The sequence below is a fragment of the Neoarius graeffei genome, chromosome 2, assembly GCF_027579695.1.
Source record: "Neoarius graeffei isolate fNeoGra1 chromosome 2, fNeoGra1.pri, whole genome shotgun sequence".
NCBI lineage: Eukaryota > Metazoa > Chordata > Actinopteri > Siluriformes > Ariidae > Neoarius > Neoarius graeffei.
The window spans coordinates 112,267,877-112,287,655 of record NC_083570.1 but is presented as its reverse complement, the minus strand read 5'-3'; the positions used below and the strand labels follow the sequence as shown (position 1 = coordinate 112,287,655).

General features: G+C 43.1%; 1 protein-coding gene across 3 annotated transcripts in view; it reads right to left on the bottom strand.

The window, feature by feature from the left end:
- Window positions 1-386: 386 nt before the first annotated feature.
- Window positions 387-19,779, bottom strand: part of trappc9 (trafficking protein particle complex subunit 9) — a 448,582-nt gene continuing 429,189 nt past the window's right edge. For all 3 annotated transcript variants that reach the window (XM_060915374.1, XM_060915376.1, XM_060915375.1), the window contains 2 exons: window positions 6,098-6,321; window positions 387-3,178 (listed from right to left, as the gene is read on the bottom strand). In XM_060915374.1, coding sequence (XP_060771357.1) covers window positions 3,002-3,178; window positions 6,098-6,321 — 401 coding nt within the window. In that variant the 3' untranslated portion in view covers window positions 387-3,001. The remainder of the gene's footprint in view (window positions 3,179-6,097; window positions 6,322-19,779) is intronic.

Sequence of the window (19,779 nt, the reverse complement as noted above, 5' to 3'; positions counted from 1 at the left end):
TACAGGCATCTAGCAGATGCTCTTATCCAGAGCAATGTACAACAGGACCCTGACATACCCAGGGAGCAGTTGGGGGTTAGGTGCCTTGCTCAAGGGCACTTCCTGCTGGTCCAGGGAATCAAACCAGCAACCTTTTGGTCCCAAAGCTGCTTCTCTAACCACTAGACTATTAGAGAGAGTTACAAGTCGAACTCCTTCAGGAACTGGTAAATACCTGGTGTGCTATTTTTTTTTTCACACTTCAAGCTCTGGGTTGTTTCATGATCATATTGTACACTGTGATAAAAATTTATTGCTGTTCTGAACAGGCGGCATGAAAATAGATTTTTTTTCCCCTCACCCAAACATTCCTGTTAATTTTAGAAAGAACTCCAAGAAAACCAGACTTTCTGCAAAGATTATGTTTATGATTTATAATCCATGCGACAGCCATCGATCAAATATATTACATACCAACAGTGAAGTGAGACACAGGATATGAGATTCGTAATAATGAAGCAGCTCGAGAAAGGGAAAAAAAATAAAGAAAGAACAGAGTCAAACCGAAAAACAAAGTCATTAAAAAACAGTGTGATAAAGAGCTCAAGATAGGCAAGAGATTTTAGATTTTATAACCGTGTCAAACGACTAAACCTGTGAAGACCTGAGGAAATGAGAACATAAATATATCACATCACAATCAGCAGCACATTAGATTTACACACTTATCAAAGGTTCTACTGTAACAGCACTGGGCTTTTACTCACCTACACACCAACCACTATTCTCTACTAGACTCTATCACGCTGTCTCGCGTGGTTCTGCACAGAACCTTCTGGGTTGTAGATTTAGAAATGCTCAGTTGTAGGGTTCTGCATTGAAGCTCTATGGGTTCTAGGCTTTAAAAGAATTGTACGGTTTTGCATAGAACATTTTGCAGTTCTAGATTTGGACACAGTTGTAGGGTTTCTTATAGAACTTTGAGGTGTTCTAGATTGAGGAATGCTCAGTTGTAGGATTACACGTAGGATCTTTAGGACTTCTAGATTTATAAATGCTTTATTGTAGGGTTTCACATAAAAACGTTAGAACTGCTCAGTTGTATGGTTCTGGCTATGGAAACTTTTACGGTTTCTAGATTTAGAATCACTCAATTGTAGGGTTCCATACAGAGTATTGAGGCATTCGAAATTTAGAAACAGTGGCTTAAAGACTTCCGCAAGGAACTTTTAAAGGTTCTAGACTCAGAACTGCTCAGTTGTATGGTTCCATCTATGGAACACTTTACAGTTTCTAGATTTAGAAATACTCAATTGTAGGGTTGCATGTAGAATATTTAGGCATTCTAGATTTAGAAACAATCAGTGAAAGGCTTCTGCAAAGAACGTTTAAGGGTTCTAGACTCAGAACTTCTCAGTTGTATGGTTCCGGCTATGGAACCTTTCATGGTTTCCAGATTTAGAATCACTTAATTGTAGGGTTCCATACAGAATATATTGAGGCATTCTAAATTTAGAAACAGTCAGTTAAAGGCTTCTGCAAAGAACTTTTAATGATTCTAGACTCAGAACTGCTCAGTTGTATGGATCCAGATATAGAACATTTTGTGGTTTCTAGATTTAGAAATACTCAATTGTAGGCTTGCATATAGAATATTTAGGCATTCTAGATTTAGAAACAATCAATCAGTGAAAGGCTTCTGCAAAGAACGTTTAAGGGTTCTAGACTCAGAACTTCTCAGTTGTATGGTTCCGGCTATGGAACCTTTCATGGTTTCCAGATTTAGAATCACTTAATTGTAGGGTTCCATACAGAATATATTGAGGCATTCTAAATTTAGAAACAGTCAGTTAAAGGCTTCTGCAAAGAACTTTTAATGATTCTAGACTCAGAACTGCTCAGTTGTATGGATCCAGATATGGAATATTTTACGGTTTCTAGATTTAGAAATACTCAATTGTAGGCTTGCATATAGAATATTTAGGCATTCTAGATTTAGAAACAATCAATCAGTGAAAGGCTTCTGCAAAGAACGTTTAAGGGTTCTAGACTTAGAACTTCTCAGTTGTATGGATCCAGCTATGGAAATTTTTTACAGTTTCTACATTTAGAATCACTCAATTGTAGCATTCCATACGGAATATTTAGGTATTCTAGATTTAGAAACAATCAGTTAAAGGCTTCTGCAAAGAACCTTTAAGGGTTCTAGACTCAGAACTGCTCAGTTGTATGGATCCGGCTATGGAACCTTTTACGGTTTCTAGATTTAGAATCACTCAATTGTAGGGTTCCATACAGAATGTTTCTAAATCTAGAATGCCTAAGTAATCAGTGAAAGACTTCTGTAAATAACCTTTAAGGGTTCTAGACTCAGAAATGTTCAGCTGTAGGGTTCCACATAGAACTTATTACTGCCTCTAGATTGAGAAATGTTCAGGGTTCTGCCTGGAGCCTTTATAGCTTCTGCATGTTGAAATTTGCACATAGAACCTTTAGGGGATCTTGATTTAGAAACAGTTGAAAAAAGACCTTGGCTGCATTCCTGATACATTTGTACACTGCTGCAACAACCGGCTTCGCTTCTGACAGCCAAATACGTTCCATTTTCCCGAGGGAATTCTTCTTCTTTGGTTATTCTGAGGCTCCAGCTGAATTATGGGATATCGTAGTGTAGTGTGGTACATTTGTATGTAATGGATGTAGTAGATCATCCAGGTACCGGTCGACTGCTATTAAATGCCTACTGAGAATTCGGACACCGTACACAGTACTCCTTGTGTACTAATGGTACAGAAGTAGTGTGGGTATTTAGATGCAGCCTTTGAGTAATCACGCAATGAATCCCAGGAGTCAGGGGTAAATATGATGTGCCATTACATTATTAAGAAACTTTATTAATAAAGACCAGTAATGATTCAGATCTAGAGAGTAGAATTTTATATTTCAAACAAAATGGTTCTTGAGTAGCCACCCAGGATCATGCTCTGTCCAAAAAGGTCAGTGTGCCCCAGAGTCCCCAAGCTCAGGCAGCTGCCTCGACTGGTTCTTGTGCTCGGATGTGGACGCTGGGCAAGCAGAACCACGTGGGAGGAAGGTCTCGGCTCGTGCTGTCGTCCTGGAACTTAATATTCAGGTAGAAATCCCCAGTGTAAAGGAACAGCAATGCTCCAGCACAGATCGAGTTCCCCGCTGGACTCACCTGCACACGAGACGAAAGGAACAAGATACAGGAGGCGTGAATGTTGGTGAGTGAAGGTTCTGGACCAGTCAGTCTTAGTGAAGAAGGCATGGTCTATGTGCCGGTCAGTTTTGGTGAAGGAGGCATGGCCAATGTACCGGTTAGTCTTACTGAAGGAGGTGTGGCCTATGTACCTTTCAGTTTCAGTGAAGGACGTGTGGCCGATGTACCTGTTAGTCTTAGCAGAGGCATGGCCTCGGTATCTACCAGTGTTTGTGAAGGAGGCATGGGCTATTTACATGTCAGTCTCACTGAAGGAGGTGTGGCCCATGTACCTCTCAGTCTTAGTTAAGCAGGCGTGGCCTATTTACCTGTCAGTCTCAGTGAAAGAGGTGTGTCCTGTCTACCTTTCAGTCTCAGTAAAGATGGCATGGCCCAAGTACCTGCCACACTCAGTGAAGGAGGCATGGCCTAAGTTCCTGTCAGTCTTAGTGAAGGAGGCATGGCCTACATACCGGTACCTGTGAGTCCCAGTTAAAAAGGCGTGACCTATGTACCCATCGGTTTCAGTGAAGGCATGGCCTATTTGTCAGTCAGTCCTAGTGAAGCAGGCATGGCCTATGTACCTGTCAGTCCTAGTGAAGCAGACACGACCTATGTACGTGTCACTCCTACTGAAGGAGGCATGGCCTATGTACCGGTCAGTCCTAATGAAGGAGGCATGGCCTATGTACCTGTCAGTCCTAGTGAAGCAGACACGGCCTATGTACCTGTCAGTCCTACTGAAGGAGGCATGGCCTATGTACCGGTCAGTCCTAGTGAAGGGGGTGTAGCCTATGTACCTGTCAGCCTCAGTGAAGGGGGTGGCCTATTTACCTGTCAGTCTCAGTGAACGGGGGGTGGCCTATGTACCGGTCAGTCTCAGTCAAGGGGGCATGGCCTATTTACCTGTCAGTCTCAGTGAAGGGGGTGCAGCTTGTGTACCTGCCACCATCAGTGAAGGAGGCTTGGCCTCTGTGTCCGTCAGCCCCTTAACAGATCTGCACTTCATATTTGATCCCATTTTTTTCCCAGTTTAACTGTGCTTCCTGTTCGTGCTGTTTTGTTTTTACACATGCTGTGTTTTAAATGCACCAAAAGGTGCTGCAGAAATAAAATTATTATGATTATAATTAAACACAACACTCACAATCACAGCATTAACTCAACCGAGTGCAGGCCAGTTGCCAAATATCACGTTCTCTTGCCAGAAGGCTCGTGCATGCTTATTTAATTCTGCTGCATGAATACAAACTCTAATGAGACACACCCGACCCGGCTCATTACACAGAGATAACGGCCATAATCGGAGGCCTTAATCTCGAACCGGGTGTGCGAGAGCGGTTGGCTGGTTCAGTACTCGGTCCCACATCAGATGGAGAGTCAGAGCACAGTGGAGTTTAACGTTCTCCTGGCACAGGCCCCATTCAGGCCATTAAAGGTTTAATGATGATGATGAGCTGATGATGCAGGAGCTGCAGTTCAGTGATTTCAAGTTCTTGGCTAAGTTTCAATCACAGAATTAGTGGATTCTTTTAATATGTGGCAAAATTGGATCCAGAATTTTAAAAACAGAGGCAGGGGTAATATATGACTAAATATAAAACATGACTAAATGGGATATAAACATAGAATGGTGACTAAGCTGTACCTGTATTAATATACATTTAGCAGACTAATTTCACACAATACTTCTAGCATATTCTAAACTTGCTTAGCAACCTGGATGCTGATTGGTCAGAAGGTGTTGGTTAATTTTCTGTCGTCGCATCTCTAACATCAGTGCAGCTCCACACTAGAGCCCTGCACTCCCGCGGGAGTCCCGCGGGACCCGCCGCAAAGCAGTGTGGCGCGGGACAAATTTTGAAAGCTCATTGGGGGCGCAGGCGGGAGCGTGAGTGCACAATGTGGGCGTGAGCGGTGATAGGCTGCAGTCCCGCTAACTAAAAACGTGTTTAAAATAAAATTTATAAATTATTAATTTATGTCCATCATATAGAATTTGTGCTGGATATTTTATTTGGCATTAATAAAAACATTTTAAGATGCCTAAATTTGCAGAGAGAGTCAGATTGCCATTGATCACCCTAACGGGAAATCCTTTGAGCACTCTAATGACTCGCCGTTCACACCCAGCCTCCAGTGATCCACACTAACATGATGCCTCAATGACACCTTAGATGAGCTGGTCATCAGAATTCTGATTCTGATCCAGGAGAGGATAAATATCTCTCGTTCGTTTCCGATTCCTTTCCTCTTCCGTGTTTGAGATCTCCGATCATGGCAGAAGAGCAGAGCTCTACGCACCACGGGAGAGCGCATACTTAAATGATTAGCCTACTTAAATAATTATTATTATTAGGTCTACATGTTGCCATTTCAACATTCCGAATTCAGAAACAAGGTAAATAATAACAAACGTGAACGTGAGCTGTAGATATTTATGCTCAAATTCACTCAAAGTAGGGGGCGGGGCACCATCACGCTGTGTCAAGACAAGAACTTTCGTGAGAAATAACGCGAACGTCTGCATCATGCGGGATTTGCGGGTGGGAGCGGGACAAAATATGGCAGGCGCGGGCGGGAGCGGGACTGAAAATCATAATTCTTTGCGGGAGCGGGCAGGAGCGGGACTGCACAATGCGGGCGCGGGCGGGAGCGGGACTGAAAAATCCGACCCGCGCAGACCTCTACTCCACATGTTTATATGAATGAAAGCGCTCATTCTAATACAGTACGGTACTGATTACGCATATTGATAATGTTGATTATTTTTCCTACAACAGTACACCCTGACATTTTTATGCTTCTACATATCATCTTTGTTGCATTATGATTATGAAGGTGTGGTATTCGATCTAACTGTAGGTCTTTTGTGTGTGTGTGTGTGTATACACGTACCGAGTCGATGTAGAAGGAGTTGGAGCCAATGAAGGTGACGGCGTCCTGCAGCTCATAGTTCTGCGTGCCGTTCTGATAATCCTGAAACGGCACCACCGAGAGAGAGAACGGTCCCACGGCGCTCTTACTGCGATTGGTCAGCTTAACTTCCAGCGGCACGGCGTCACCCACCGTACACTCAGCAACCACATCACAATCACACGCCTTACCATTCACCGCTATATCTGTGCCGAGAGAGAGAGAGAGACAGCAGAGAGATGAGAAAACACAGAGAGATGAGAGAACACAGATGAAGGAACACAGAGAGAGACACAGCAGAGAGAGATGAGAGAACAGAGAGACGAGAAAACACAGATGAGAGAGAGAACACAGATGACAGAACACAGAGAGAGAGAGAGATGAGAGAACAGACACAGCAGAAAGAGATGAGCGAACACAGAACAGAAAGAGCAAGAAAGAGAGAACAGAAAGTGAGAGAGAACAGGAAGAGAGAACAGAGCGAGAGAGGCAGACAGACAGACAGAGAACAGAGAGAGACAGAGAGACACAGAACAAAGAGAGAACAGAGAGCGAGAAACAGAGAGAGAACAGATACAGTAAGAAACAGAGAGAGACACAGAACAGAGAAACAGGAACACAGAGAGAGAGAGAGAGAGGAATGACGATAAAGATTGAGACTGTGATTAAAATCAGCCAGGATGTTCACCTTCTCTGACACACACTGAGAAATGACATCAGTTTCAAGTGATGCTGAGGGTGTTAATGAAAGTGATAGTGTGTATACACACACACACACACACACACACACACACACACACACACACACACAGTCTGTTTATAGTGAGCTCATGTCTCTCTGTTACACCGAATCCTGCAGCCTGATCTGTCACATGAGTCTCATCTCCAGAATGATGCCTGCTGGGAAATCGAGTCCCCCAGGGCCTGGGGCAATGACAGAGAAATGACAGCCTGCCCCAGTAGACTACAGCTCACTGCAGGACAAGTTATACACACACACACACACACACCTTTCACAGGGGAAGCTTTGATTCTGAATGTCTTCCATTTGCTCAGCACCTTAAGTATTCGTCTTAATGGATGGAAGTTCTTAAAGCTCAGCTGTCAACCTATACATCCAGAAATCATGAATACAGTCCTCACAGATAATGTCCGAGCATCAGCAACCCCAATAACACACCTCGACATACAAATGACTCAGTCAACGCCTGGGATTATAAAACACGGCAGCATTCGTCATCTCCTCCTTCGACTCGGATGGGGCGTTCAATCACTTCAACCTAAATTGCATACAACACATACTCTACTCTTCTGTCCATATATACTCCAAAACACAAACAAAAACACACACACACACTTTCCTACTCAGTACAGCCTAATCAGATGAGACACTGTGCTGTGCGGTTATATTTAGTTTTTCTGTTGCTAAGTGATGTTCAAATAAGAAACCCGAGTAGAGCGAGACTAGATGTGATCTATTTTTACAGACAGAAAAATGCTGAACAAGGTGAAAAATAAAGACAACTTGTTGACAATATTGCCTTTTAAATATAGTTCGGAAACCATGAGAAGAATAGTTAGGAGAGGAAGCACTTTGGGAATTCTTTTGAATGATCTGGATTATCTGAATCAGCGACACGGTCTCCAACCATAAACCCACCTGAAAAGTGGACTTTAATAGTAATTTAACCATTATGAAAACTAGGACATTGTTGCCAACAATTCTGCCAGCCAGGAAGTTAATACCAACAATACTGCCAAGCAGGAGGTAAGTACCAACAATACTGCCAAGCCAGAAGTAAATACCAACGATATAGCCAAGTAGGAAGTTAATACCAACAATAATGCCAAGTAGGAAGTTAATGCCAACGATAATGCCAAGCAGGAGGTAAATACCAATGATACTGCCAAGCAGGAGGTAAATACCAACGATACTGCCAACCAGGAGGTAAATACCAGCGACACTGCCAACCAGGACTTGAATACCAGCGATACTGCCAACCAGGAAGTAAATACCAACAATACTGCTAAGCAGAAACTAAATATTAATGATCCCGCCAAGCAGGAAGTTAATGCCAACAATACTGCCAAGCAGGAGGTAAATACCAACGATACTGCCAAGCAGGAAGTAAATACCAATGATACTGCCAACCAGGAAGTAAATCCCAATGATACTGCCAACCAGGACTTAAATACCAGCGATACTGCCAACCAGGAAGTAAATACCAACAATACTGCTAAGCAGGAAGTAAATGCCAACAATACTGCTAAGCAGGAAGTAAATGCCAACAATACTGCCAAGCAGGAGGTAAATACCAATGATCCCGCCAAGCAGGAAGTAAATCCCAGTGATACTGCCAACCAGGACTTAAATCCCAGTGATACTGCCAACCAGGAATTAAATACCAACAATACTGCTAAGCAGAAACTAAATATTAATGATCCCGCCAAGCAGGAAGTTAATATCAATGATACTGCCAAGCAGGAGGTAAATACCAATGATACTGCCAAGCAGGAGGTAAATCCCAATGATACTGCCAACCAGGAAGTAAATCCCAACAATACCGCTAAGCAGGAAGTAAATACTAATGATCCCGCTAAGCAGGAAGTTAATGCCAATGATACCGCCAAGCAGGAAGCAAATACCAACAGTAATGCCAACCCAAAAATGGATTGCAACCATAACACAAATTAGAAAGTGTACTCAAATGGTCCAATCAAACCTTCACAAAAACCAACCAACAGTGGACTGCAAGAATACTGAAAACCAGAAAACGGACTCAAACAGTAAAGAGGTTGACTGGAAGGTAAAACCCACCCCGCCGCTGCCTCTGCTGTGTGTCACACTGCCCAGTGATGGTGGAACAGAAAAATCACCTCTTCTGTCCTTCCACTAATGAAACAGGAAGGCACAAAGCTCACATGATCAGATCAGCTACGGGTCACTGTTTCTTCAGGTGCTTATCTGAAACCTTTTATTTTCAGCTCATGCACAGCTGCACGTGACCGAGATATCGAACATCCGTGTCTTTAAAAATAAATCAGCATTTACTCTGTGCGTAAAAATAGAATGTTCCTGATGCACTTCTAAGAATCCACCCCCTGAGCGTCTCCTCTTCAGTGCACATGCTGGAGAAATTCACCTGGCTGTGACACGCCCGTCTGTCCCTGCAGATATTCCGAGTGTGCGCTCTTGATATGCTTAATGAGGGCTATTGTGCAGAGTGGATTCAGAGCAAAGCTCCTCAGAAGGGGTTGGAGGAAAGCTAATGGGGAACGACAGTGGAGCTAAACACGCTGTGAGCACAGAATGGCCCCTGGATACTGTAAAGTGTGCTGGGTGCGGAAGGCATCCATGATGGGTGTATGTGCACACACAGGTGGTAAACACGTGCACATGCTACGAACATGGACATACCTTAAAAAAAAAAAAAGACAGACAGTCTCTAAGGAAGATTAATATGATCCATGGCAGCTGTAACTCTGCAGCAGGTGTGTGTGTGTGTGTGTGTGAGAGAGAGAGAGAGCGAGATCCAGAAAGAGCAGGTGTATGAGTCAGAGTGTGTTGTCCTCAGGGTGTAAGTAAACACACTCATCTCTCTCTTGCTTGGACAGCACCATGATTGCTGGGGATGACCATCGTGTCAAGCTGCACACACTGACAGTACAAGTCCACGACGTTCACTCACCTGATTGTCCGCTGAATGACACGGTCATGCCACACACACACACACACACACACACCCAGTGCCACTCTTCCCAGACAGCATATAGGGCCAAGAATCTGTTTCCGTCAAACTTTCCACACATGTAATTTAGGGACTCTTGATATCCAGGCACAAGTTACTGAAACACAGCGACAGATGGGTGACCGTATACACTCACTGGCCACTTCATTAGGAACATACATCTGTTATTTTACGCGGTTCGCTCATCAGCCGATCCGTCGGATACAAATCAAGAGCTTCAGTTAATGTTCAAACATCAGAATGGGAAAAACTGTGGTCTCACAGAGAAGTGTGACTTTCTTTCGCTGTGGTATGGGTGTTGGTTTGAGTATTTCAGAACCTCGTGATCTCCTGGGGTTTTCACACACAACAGTCTCTAGAGTTTACACAGAATGGTGCGAAAGACAAAAAACATCGAGTGAGTGAGCGAGCTCAACAGTTCTGTAGGTGGAAACAAACGAGAGGTCAGAGGAAAATGGCCAGATTCAAGGTGGTTTGAGCTTTTTTGGCCAGGAAGGAACTCATATAATCAATCACTCTTTACAACCGTGGTGAGCAGAAAAGCATCTCATCAACATGCAACAGCAGAACACCACAATAGGTTCCACTCCTGCAAGCAAGAACAGGGATCTTAGAATCAGGGCTTTGAACCAGAATTTTTTTCCTATTGGTTCGTTCCGAACAGAAACGGAATTTTAACGTTTCCGGTTTTGGGTTCCACCATTAAATAGATGTTCCCGAACAAAAAAATTTCGTTCCCGGAACGGTTAATTACGTTCCCTGTCAGCTGTTTAACAAATGGCTATAAAATTATGTCTCTGTCTCATCCAGCTTAAGCCAAATGTAGGCTAATTCTATTACAACCTTCATTAAATAAGACAAGAAATGATTCAAAACAATTATTATTTCAAATGTTGGCGATTTGGATTCTCAGTATGTCTTCCCATCTACACAAACAGAAAAAGTGCCAAAAATGAAAGAGAATTCGTTTAGTGTGTTACCAAAGGCTAGTCAGGCCCTGTGCATTGATAGGCTAACAGAGGTTAACGTCATTTAATGTTCGCGAGCCTCTCATTAACGTGGACAAATATATTGAGATCGTGTTTGAAATTGACGTTTTCGAATAATGATAGACTGCAATATTTACCTCTTATTTAAGATGTGGAGACGTGATAGTAGTCCACCCTCCCGCTCTCTACATTCAGTCAGCGAACGTCACACAGGAAGTGAACCCCAGCGGGTCATAGAAACTTGCGCAGAAGAATGACTTTTTTATTTGTAGGCTACGGAAACTTTGAGGAATTAAATAAAAACCGGTATTAACCGGTTACCATTATTTTTAATAAGCGTTTCTGTTCCGGAACATAAAAAATAATAAAGTTTCTGGTTTCGTTTCTGTTCCATGTGAAATAGAAAAAGTTCCCGGTTTTCGTTTTCGTTCCTTGAACCGGTTCAAAGCCCTGCTCAGAATCAACAACAAGTTCTGATTCTTAGGATAGATTCTAAGGAGCTCGTTGGAGACTTCCTAAGGGTTTTTCTGCAAGGGTTCTCCCCAGGAGGCAACCGTCTCTTTAGTTCCTCTGGCGTTTCTACACGATATTGTGTATTGGTGTAAGACAGATATTGATGGAAAGGCTGTTGGATAAGACACACTTCTATTAATTATCTACATTCCCTTGAAGGCCCCGATGAAAAACTAAAAAAGTAAACTTGAGGCACCAAATGCATCTCGTCTCGACAGTTAAGGGAAGATTTTTTTCACTGATGCTAATACAGTATGTAGCACATGAGCTTATTTATCAAACCCTTTGCTTTTGCGTCGCTGAGCGCCTCTCTAGTGTGAGACAGGAGACCCTGAGGGTTCTCCACTGATCCATTACTGAGATGAGGAGACACACAGCTTCAAGGGCTCTTCTGCGAGCATGAGAGCGAATACAGGACGCCACCAGCAACCAGATTTACAACAGAGAAAGGGGCTTTTTTGAGCACTTATCCGAAGGCGGTTATTAGGAACGCGGCTCAAGGTTGGCTTTTTTTTGTATCCGTGTTCAAAAATAAACTGAAGAATTTGCTTATCATTACTGGAAATATGGGTTTGTAGAGCGTGGGCAGGTTGAGGTAAATGACTGGTCTGTATATAGTGCAGAAAGACTTGAAAGAAGAGTTTTGCATATAACCACAGCCTGGAAATAAAGCTGCCTAAATCCATGATAAACTCAAAGGACTCAGTCTTAAAATTAGTGAGTCAGGCTGTACAGGCGTGGAGTAGTAATACCACGTTTTTCAAGATTTGCTTCCTTTTATGTCCTAAAAACAAGACGACAAATATTCCACCACTGACCAACGCAATACAAGCATGTCCCTAACTCGTCGTTTGACGGGACCCAAATTGGGTTAATAATGCCATGTCGAGAACAATTTTCTGGAATTTTCAAATGGTCAAGACAGAGCGAGCAGAAAAGCCTCAAGTAACTGGTGTCTTATAATAATAATTAAAAAATAAAACAAATTAGTATTTACAGAAAGAAAAGATTAGATGAAATTCTTACATACTGTAATTATATTCACAGTTAACATTAAGCTACCTCATAGCTACATAACGTTACTTTGGTACTTCCAGCTAGTCAACTATGACCTATTATCATGTGACCCGTACAGACCCACACACTTAATAAAACCATTGGGAAAAGTCACATGATTGGGCAGATACAGATTTTTCAATTTGGTCCAGTAAAAGCTGCATGCGACCCCGGACCCTTTTCCCTCGCTTCCTTCCGCCGTTTTCATTTTGCTCTGAATTGTTACTCTGAAAAATGAGCAACACATCTGAGCACAGTGAAAGTGAGTTTTATTATCCAGATGATTTATCACACACAGACCTCATTGAACAAGCTGAAATTGTTGAAGAAAATGAAAAAAAGGCAAAGAAATTCACTTGTTTATATAAGGACAAGAAGAAAACACTGTAAAAAAAAAAAAACCTAAGTACGACATGAACGTTTTCAAAAGATTTCTTGCCAAAGTTAAGGAGGAGACATGACAGTCATCGTCTCTGAGGAGCTCGACAGCTCACTATGTAGTTTCCATTTACAAGCAAAGAAAAAGGGAAATTTAGACCGTCTTCCTGTCCGCGAAGTATTCAACACTACCTTGACAACAACAACAGTAAGATAACACTGTTGTTCATTGTTTTCCACCGTGTATGTTAATTTCAAAAGGTCGTATGATAAAATGCTTATTAACGGAGTTAGGTCGGGCTGGACGGGAAAATATTTGGCTCTCGGTCATTTGATGTGTTCGGTCCACGACCTCGAGCCGAATATTTTCCCGTCCAGCCCGCCCACTCAGTCAATAAGTGCGTAGTATTTCTGAGTTATCAGCAAGCTCTTCACTTGATATTTTTCATGCAGGATTTCAATATGATATCCAGCTATATTTTAATCAAGCAAAGGTGTTGTTGTAAAGAAAATGTGTTGCCTTAAGTTTCTTCTGTGTTTATATGAAAAAGGCTGCTGATGTAATAAATATACGGCGGCACGGTAGTGTGTGGTTAGCAGTGTCACCTTACAGCAAGAAGGTTCTGGGTTCGAGCCCAGCAGCCAGTGAGGGCCTTTCTGTGTGGAGTTTGTATGTCTGTGTGGGTTTCCTCCGGGTGCTCCGGCTTCCCCCACAGTTCAAAGTTCAAAGACATGCAGTTAGGTTAACATGGGGCAGCCTTGGGCTGAAATGCCCTTGAGCAAGGTACCTAACCCCTGACTGCTCCCCGGGCGCTGTAGTACGGCTGCCCACTGCTCTGGGTGTGTGCGCGCGTGCTCACTGCTTCAGATGGGTTAAATGCCATCTGATGCTTAAAGTGTGCATGTGACAAATAGAAGAAGATTTCTTCTTCTATACTGTAACCATAACGACATGGAGGTTCAGAGCCCAGCAATGTCATCAGTCATCATTTTTATCCACAAGCTGGGTTAAAAACCCAACCAGCATGCTGGTTCAACACCCTAACCTGACCTTGCTGGGTTAAAGCAACCCATACTGGGTCAGTCCATATGGGACCAAGATCCGGCTTTCCAAATTTACCCCAGATATATTTTTAGAATGCATGAAGATTGAGAACATTTTGAGTAACACCCATCCGCTTCAGTGATGACGCACCGTGCCCCAACTTGACCTCTGACCTTTGCTGCCTTCCAAGTTATGGGACATGCAAAGCAGTAAGAGTTTCCATTTGACGCTTTGTAAAGAAAAACACCGAGTGGAATTCAGGTTGAACCTCAGCTACGCCTTGTGCCGTCTGTTCCCAAATGAATAATACGCCATATTGTGCGTGAGTGTGAAGAGCAGGAGTTCTCCTGTCTTTCTTTGCCATGTTGAGTCATGCAGTTTCCATCCATGTTATTGAATTTCAAGCCAGAGTGAGTGAAGAAGAAAGGCAGAGTTTGGCTAAGCCTGGCTGTTTTGCTGCCTTGTGCAAGTTGGCATGGCCTCACTCCACTGAGACAGTGACAGCGATGAATAGAAGGATTTAATTTGAGCATCTTGTTGCGGTTGATATTGGAATTATCTTTCCTCTAATCTCCGAGCTCCGAATTAAACGCTGCTATTCCTCAGGTCCTGAACTGGGATCACACTCAGCCTGGTTTGGATCCCTCAGGACACGACTCGCTTTTGCTCTGCACCACAAGGCTTCTCTGAATAATCAAGAAAAAAAAAAAACATCAGCAGAGGATAGGCATTTTTCCCTCCTTCACCTCATCCCTGGATAATTGAAGTGTCTGTCAGAAACAGAAGAGGTTCTTGACAGGCCTTCTACTGAGCAAATAATTTGAAAGTGCACTGGATAGACTATTAGAAGACAAATAATTGGATTTGAAATATAGGTGCCCTTGCAATTCTTGCACACTCACCTGCATAACTCAACTAATTTAACTCATCTAATGCACTCTAAAAGGTGATTGTAAAGAGTAGTGCCGTTTTTCATGTTAACGCAAAAAAATCCTGACCTTGCAAAACTACTGATGTTAGTTATTCAGAAAGGGCAAAGTGGAAAAGACTCAGGGTTACTCACCTCATGAGCCCGGGAAGACAAATTATTAGCTACAAGTTTCATCCATACACTTGTGGACATTATTATCACAAATGTCTCAAGTTTGCATTTTATTAAGTATCTAGTGCTTACAGGCAACAGAGCTGATATTCTAGTGACTGTACCATCATACTCTTACATTCTGCTCTTGTCACTCAAGACCCCAGGGCTAAGATGATGTATTTACATTTATTAATTTGGTGGATGCTGTTATCAGAACCTGAGCCGGGCTTGAGGCGAACCATGTTTGGTTGACTTGGCCAGAATTGCAGCAGTAGGGTGGCCAGTTCCTTTCTGCACACTCACACTCATGGGCAATTTAGAGTAGCCAGTTAAACTAACTGCATGTCTTTGAACTGTGGGGGGAAACCGGCGCACCCGGAGGAAACCCACACAGACACAGGGAGAAGATGCAAACGCCACATGGAAAGGAGTTGGCCACTGGACTCAAACCCAGAACCTTCTTGCTATGAGGTGACAGTGCTAACCACTACACCACTATACTGCCCATTATCCAAAGTAACTTACCTCTAAACAAAGGCTACAATGCTCAGCAAATGGCCTAATAAGCAAGTGGTTGTGCTAGAATTTGAACATGTCTTAAAACACTTACAGTAAGTACCACTGCCCCGAACCACAAATCCAAGTTTTCAAAGCACATCCAGGTCTTCAGTGATGTGCCACATCTATAACCCATATAGGCCGTCCATGTAACATTTTGGACCAGCAAAATGACTTTGTAAGTAACTTCATAGTAGCAGCTAGAATGAGACAAAAGAAGTCTAAAGAGTGAAGAACAAAGTTCATTCATTCTTCTTTAGGAAGTTTGGACAAGGTCACATGACTGAAATGACTTGCTTGTTCATGTTCTGCAAAATTTAACCAGCTAAGCTCATCACAAAATAGTGCAGGCAGGTACAAACAAAATTAGGAATGGGTGGGAATGGTCAGAATTCCTTCAGTAATTACATTACAGGCATTTAGCGGACATTCTTATCCAGAGTGACATACAACGTACCCAGAGAAGCCTGGGGAGCAGTTGGGGGTTAGGTGCCTTGCTCAAGGGCACTTCAGCCATTCCTATGAGTCCAGGGAATCAAACCAGTGCCCTTTTGGTCCTAAAGCTGCTTCTCGAACCATTAGACCATGGCTTTCCATGAAATGGGGTGGGGGGGGGTGGGGGGTCAGAATGCCTTTTGGAGCAGACAGATAGTGGTCAAAAGTCACTTGGGGAATGGATGAAAGTGGCCAGAATCCCTGTGGGAGCAGGTGAGAATGGTCAGAATTCCTTTGGCAATGGGCAGAATTCTTCGAGCAGGTGGTCAGAATACCTTTGGGAGCAGGTGGGAACAATCAGAACTCCTTTAGGAGCAGACAGACAGTGGTCAGAGTCCCTTGGAAAGTGTCTGAGAGTGGTCAGAATTCCTGTGGGAGCAGGTGGGAGTGATCAGAATTCCTTTGGGATGGAGGGGGGGGGGTTAGTCATAATTCCTTTGAATGTGGGTGGGAACGGTCAGAATTCCTTTGGCAATTGGCACAATTCTTTGAGCAGGTGGTCAGAATACCTTTGGGAGCACATGGGAACAGGTCAGAATTCCTTCTGAAGCAGACAGATAGTTGTCAGAATCCCTTGGGTAACAGGGTGAGAGAGATCAGAAATCCTTTGGGATTGGGTGGGTGGGTTTAGTCACAATTCCTTTGAATTTAAGTGGGAATGGTCAGAATTATTCCGGCAATGGGTAGATAGTGGTCAGAATTCCTTTGGAAGGTAGTTACAATTCCTTTGGGACTAGGTGGGTTTTAGCATAATTTTCTGAATGTGGGTGGGAATGATTAGAATTCCTTCATAAATCTGCAGAGTGTGGTCAGAATTCCTTTGGGACTAGGTGGAGAGTGTCAGAATTCCTATGGGAGGTGGTGGGTGGTTATAATTCCTTTGGGACTAAAAGTGTAAAGAAGTGCATGAAGTATATGTTTTCAGACACGAATCACATCTACATTTGGGTTCAAGCTAAATGTTTCGCTGAACTATTCCTTCAATATGTAAAGTATAATTGCTAAGGAGGAAAAACTCACCTTGCAAGGTTTTCTAGGCGAGAACGTCTCATCTTGTCAACACACACACAAACTCTGTCAGGTACAAGGAATATTCTAGACAACAGTTTTCTCCAAACTGTCATTACTTCATTATTATCCCATCAGACTAAGCCCTTCACTGGGGTAGATGTGGAGATTATAATAGCTATAATACGGCTATAGTGTGTTCTGTATAAGCACAGCCTGCAGAACTGAAACTTAATTACAGACTCTTTGTTTCCCCAGCAGGAGAGCAGAACCAATGCACCATCTCTCTGTCTATCCGTCTACTGCTCTCTTTCGCTCTCTGTGTTTCTCTCAGTGAGATAGCAAGGCCTTAAATACTGTCTGCTGGGAATGGAGGGTGGAGGAGTGAGTGAGCTAAATGTCAGAAGTAATGGGAAAATAGAGGAGAGGAACAAGAGGTAATCGAAGGACAGGACAGAGATGGAAGGAGATGAGAATTCTGGTTAGGAAAAATATTCAGGACAAAGAAATGGAAGCTGGAAAGCAGAGGAAGTGAGAGGAAAGCATGCACATGACTGAAGGTGAAAAGATCAGAGGTCAGGAAGGTGCCAGAAAAGCGTGGTGGAAAAGTTAAAAGCTGCTGAGGAGACAGAATGAGGTTTCAAGGGGAAAGGATTGGAAAGAGGATTTGAGATGAGACATTTATGAGGTCATCAGATAGTCATACTACTGATCAATCCCACAGCACCCATCTGCCTCTCTCTCAGGTACTCTCTCTGAGATGTTAACATAACCGCTACACAGTTCACATAGACATGGAGACTAGGAATTAGAAGGAGTGGGAGGAGAAGAAGCAAGACGAGAATGGTGGAAAAGGTGAAGATGAAAAGGAGAACAAGACAAAGATGAAGAGGAGAAGAAGATGAACAAGTATCGATAAAGGAGAAGAAGCAGATGCATAATTATAACAAGATGATGGCAAATAGAAGAAGAAAGAGAATGATAAAGAAAGAAAAGGGTGAGAATGATGAGGCCAAAGATAAGCAAAAGACCTAAAGGCCCAAAAGAACTAAAACAGGATGATGAAGGTAAAGATCAAAGCTAATGACCAGAGACCATGAGAAGGAAGGAACAGCATATAATCTGAAGATGAGAAATGGAAGTTCTAGGACTGGCAGGAGGCCACTGTCAATTACTTTGAATAAACACATTCAGCAAATAAAGGCATGTGTGTAAACAAACAAACGAGAGGAAAACAACAGGCTGAACAACCACTTAGACACCAAGCATTTTAATGTGACTTGCGTTTTTATTGCCATTGGCCGCTCTCCTTTCCATCATCTCACAAGTGCCATGCTAAATTTGATAATTTCTCTATTACACACATGGATTCCTCCGTTACCCAAACTGCACTGTGAAGTGCTAATGGCCAGGCACCGCTCGGTCTACAGTGTCCACGCTCGTAGCCAAATCAATGCATCGCCATTTGTGTGGAGCCCAATTAAGGTGAAGTGCTGAGGCGATGGACATGCGCCCTCCCTGAGGAACTGGCCTCCAGGAGCCGAGCTCTGCTAATCCGGTTTGCTGATCATCCATTGATTAAAGATTTTGAGGGGGATTGATCTGCTTTCTTCACGCTCAATTAGTTTAGTCCTGCCAAGGATTTGTGTGTGGCAGTGAGACATGATAGTGTGAGGGAGCTAAATGAGACCAGGAACAAAGCAGAGCATCATGTAGACCTGCTGTGCCAAGCAGATTTTTGAGTTTACCCCCTCCCCCAAAACAAGTGGTTCAGTTCCTGATTGGCAAGAAAATGACTTGAGTAAATGGTTCGACGTATGGGGTTGTCAGTACTTCAGGTCCTGGTCTTGATGTTCAGGAACTGAATATATGTCTTTTTGAGTAAGCCTTGCAACTTTTTCGCCAGTTTAAGAGCCAAGCCATTACATAATCAGAAGTGATCTGTGATTGGCTGAAGAGAGCAACTGGACTTGCTTGAAGATTCTTGAAGACGTTTCGCCTCTCGTCTGAAAGGTTTCCTCAGTTCTGTCTGACTAATAGGGAGTATCAAGTATTTATCCTCTCATGGATCATCATAGAATCCGAATCAGAATGCTGATGGCTGCATTGTAGGTGGCTGATGAAAGATGTCTTAGACCCCACCTCTGTTCAGTGATGGTCGTTCCAGGTTGACAAAAATGAACGATCCTCTCTGGCTAAGATGTCTGCCAGTTTTCTGGAAGTCCTCTCATACTCCCGCACCAGTCGAAGGGAACTCATCCCAAAGTGCATAGAAACATATCTGTGAAGATACTCAGTCATCCAGGTATGACCTGGATGACTGAGTATCTGGATGACCTGGATGACTGAGTATCTTCACAGATATGTTTCTACGCACTTTGGGATGAGATCTTTTCGACTGGTGCGGGAGTACGAGAGGACTTCCAGAAAACTGGCAGACATCTTAGCCAGAGAGGATCGTTCATTTTTGTCAACCTGGAACGACCATCACTGAACAGAGGTGGGGTCTAAGACATCTTTTATCAGCCACCTACAATGCAGCCATCAGCATTCTGATTCGGATTCTATGATGATCCATGAGAGGATAAATACTTGATGCTCCCTATTAGTCAGACAGAACTGAGGAAGCCTTTCAGACGAGAGGCGAAACGTCTTCAAGAATCTTCAAGCAAGTCCAGTTGCTCTCTTCTACCAACCACAGATTACTATGTACCTGGATGACCGAGTATCTTCACAGATATATAATCAGAAGTGCTAATACATGACCCAAAAGTAGAACTCATGCAGAA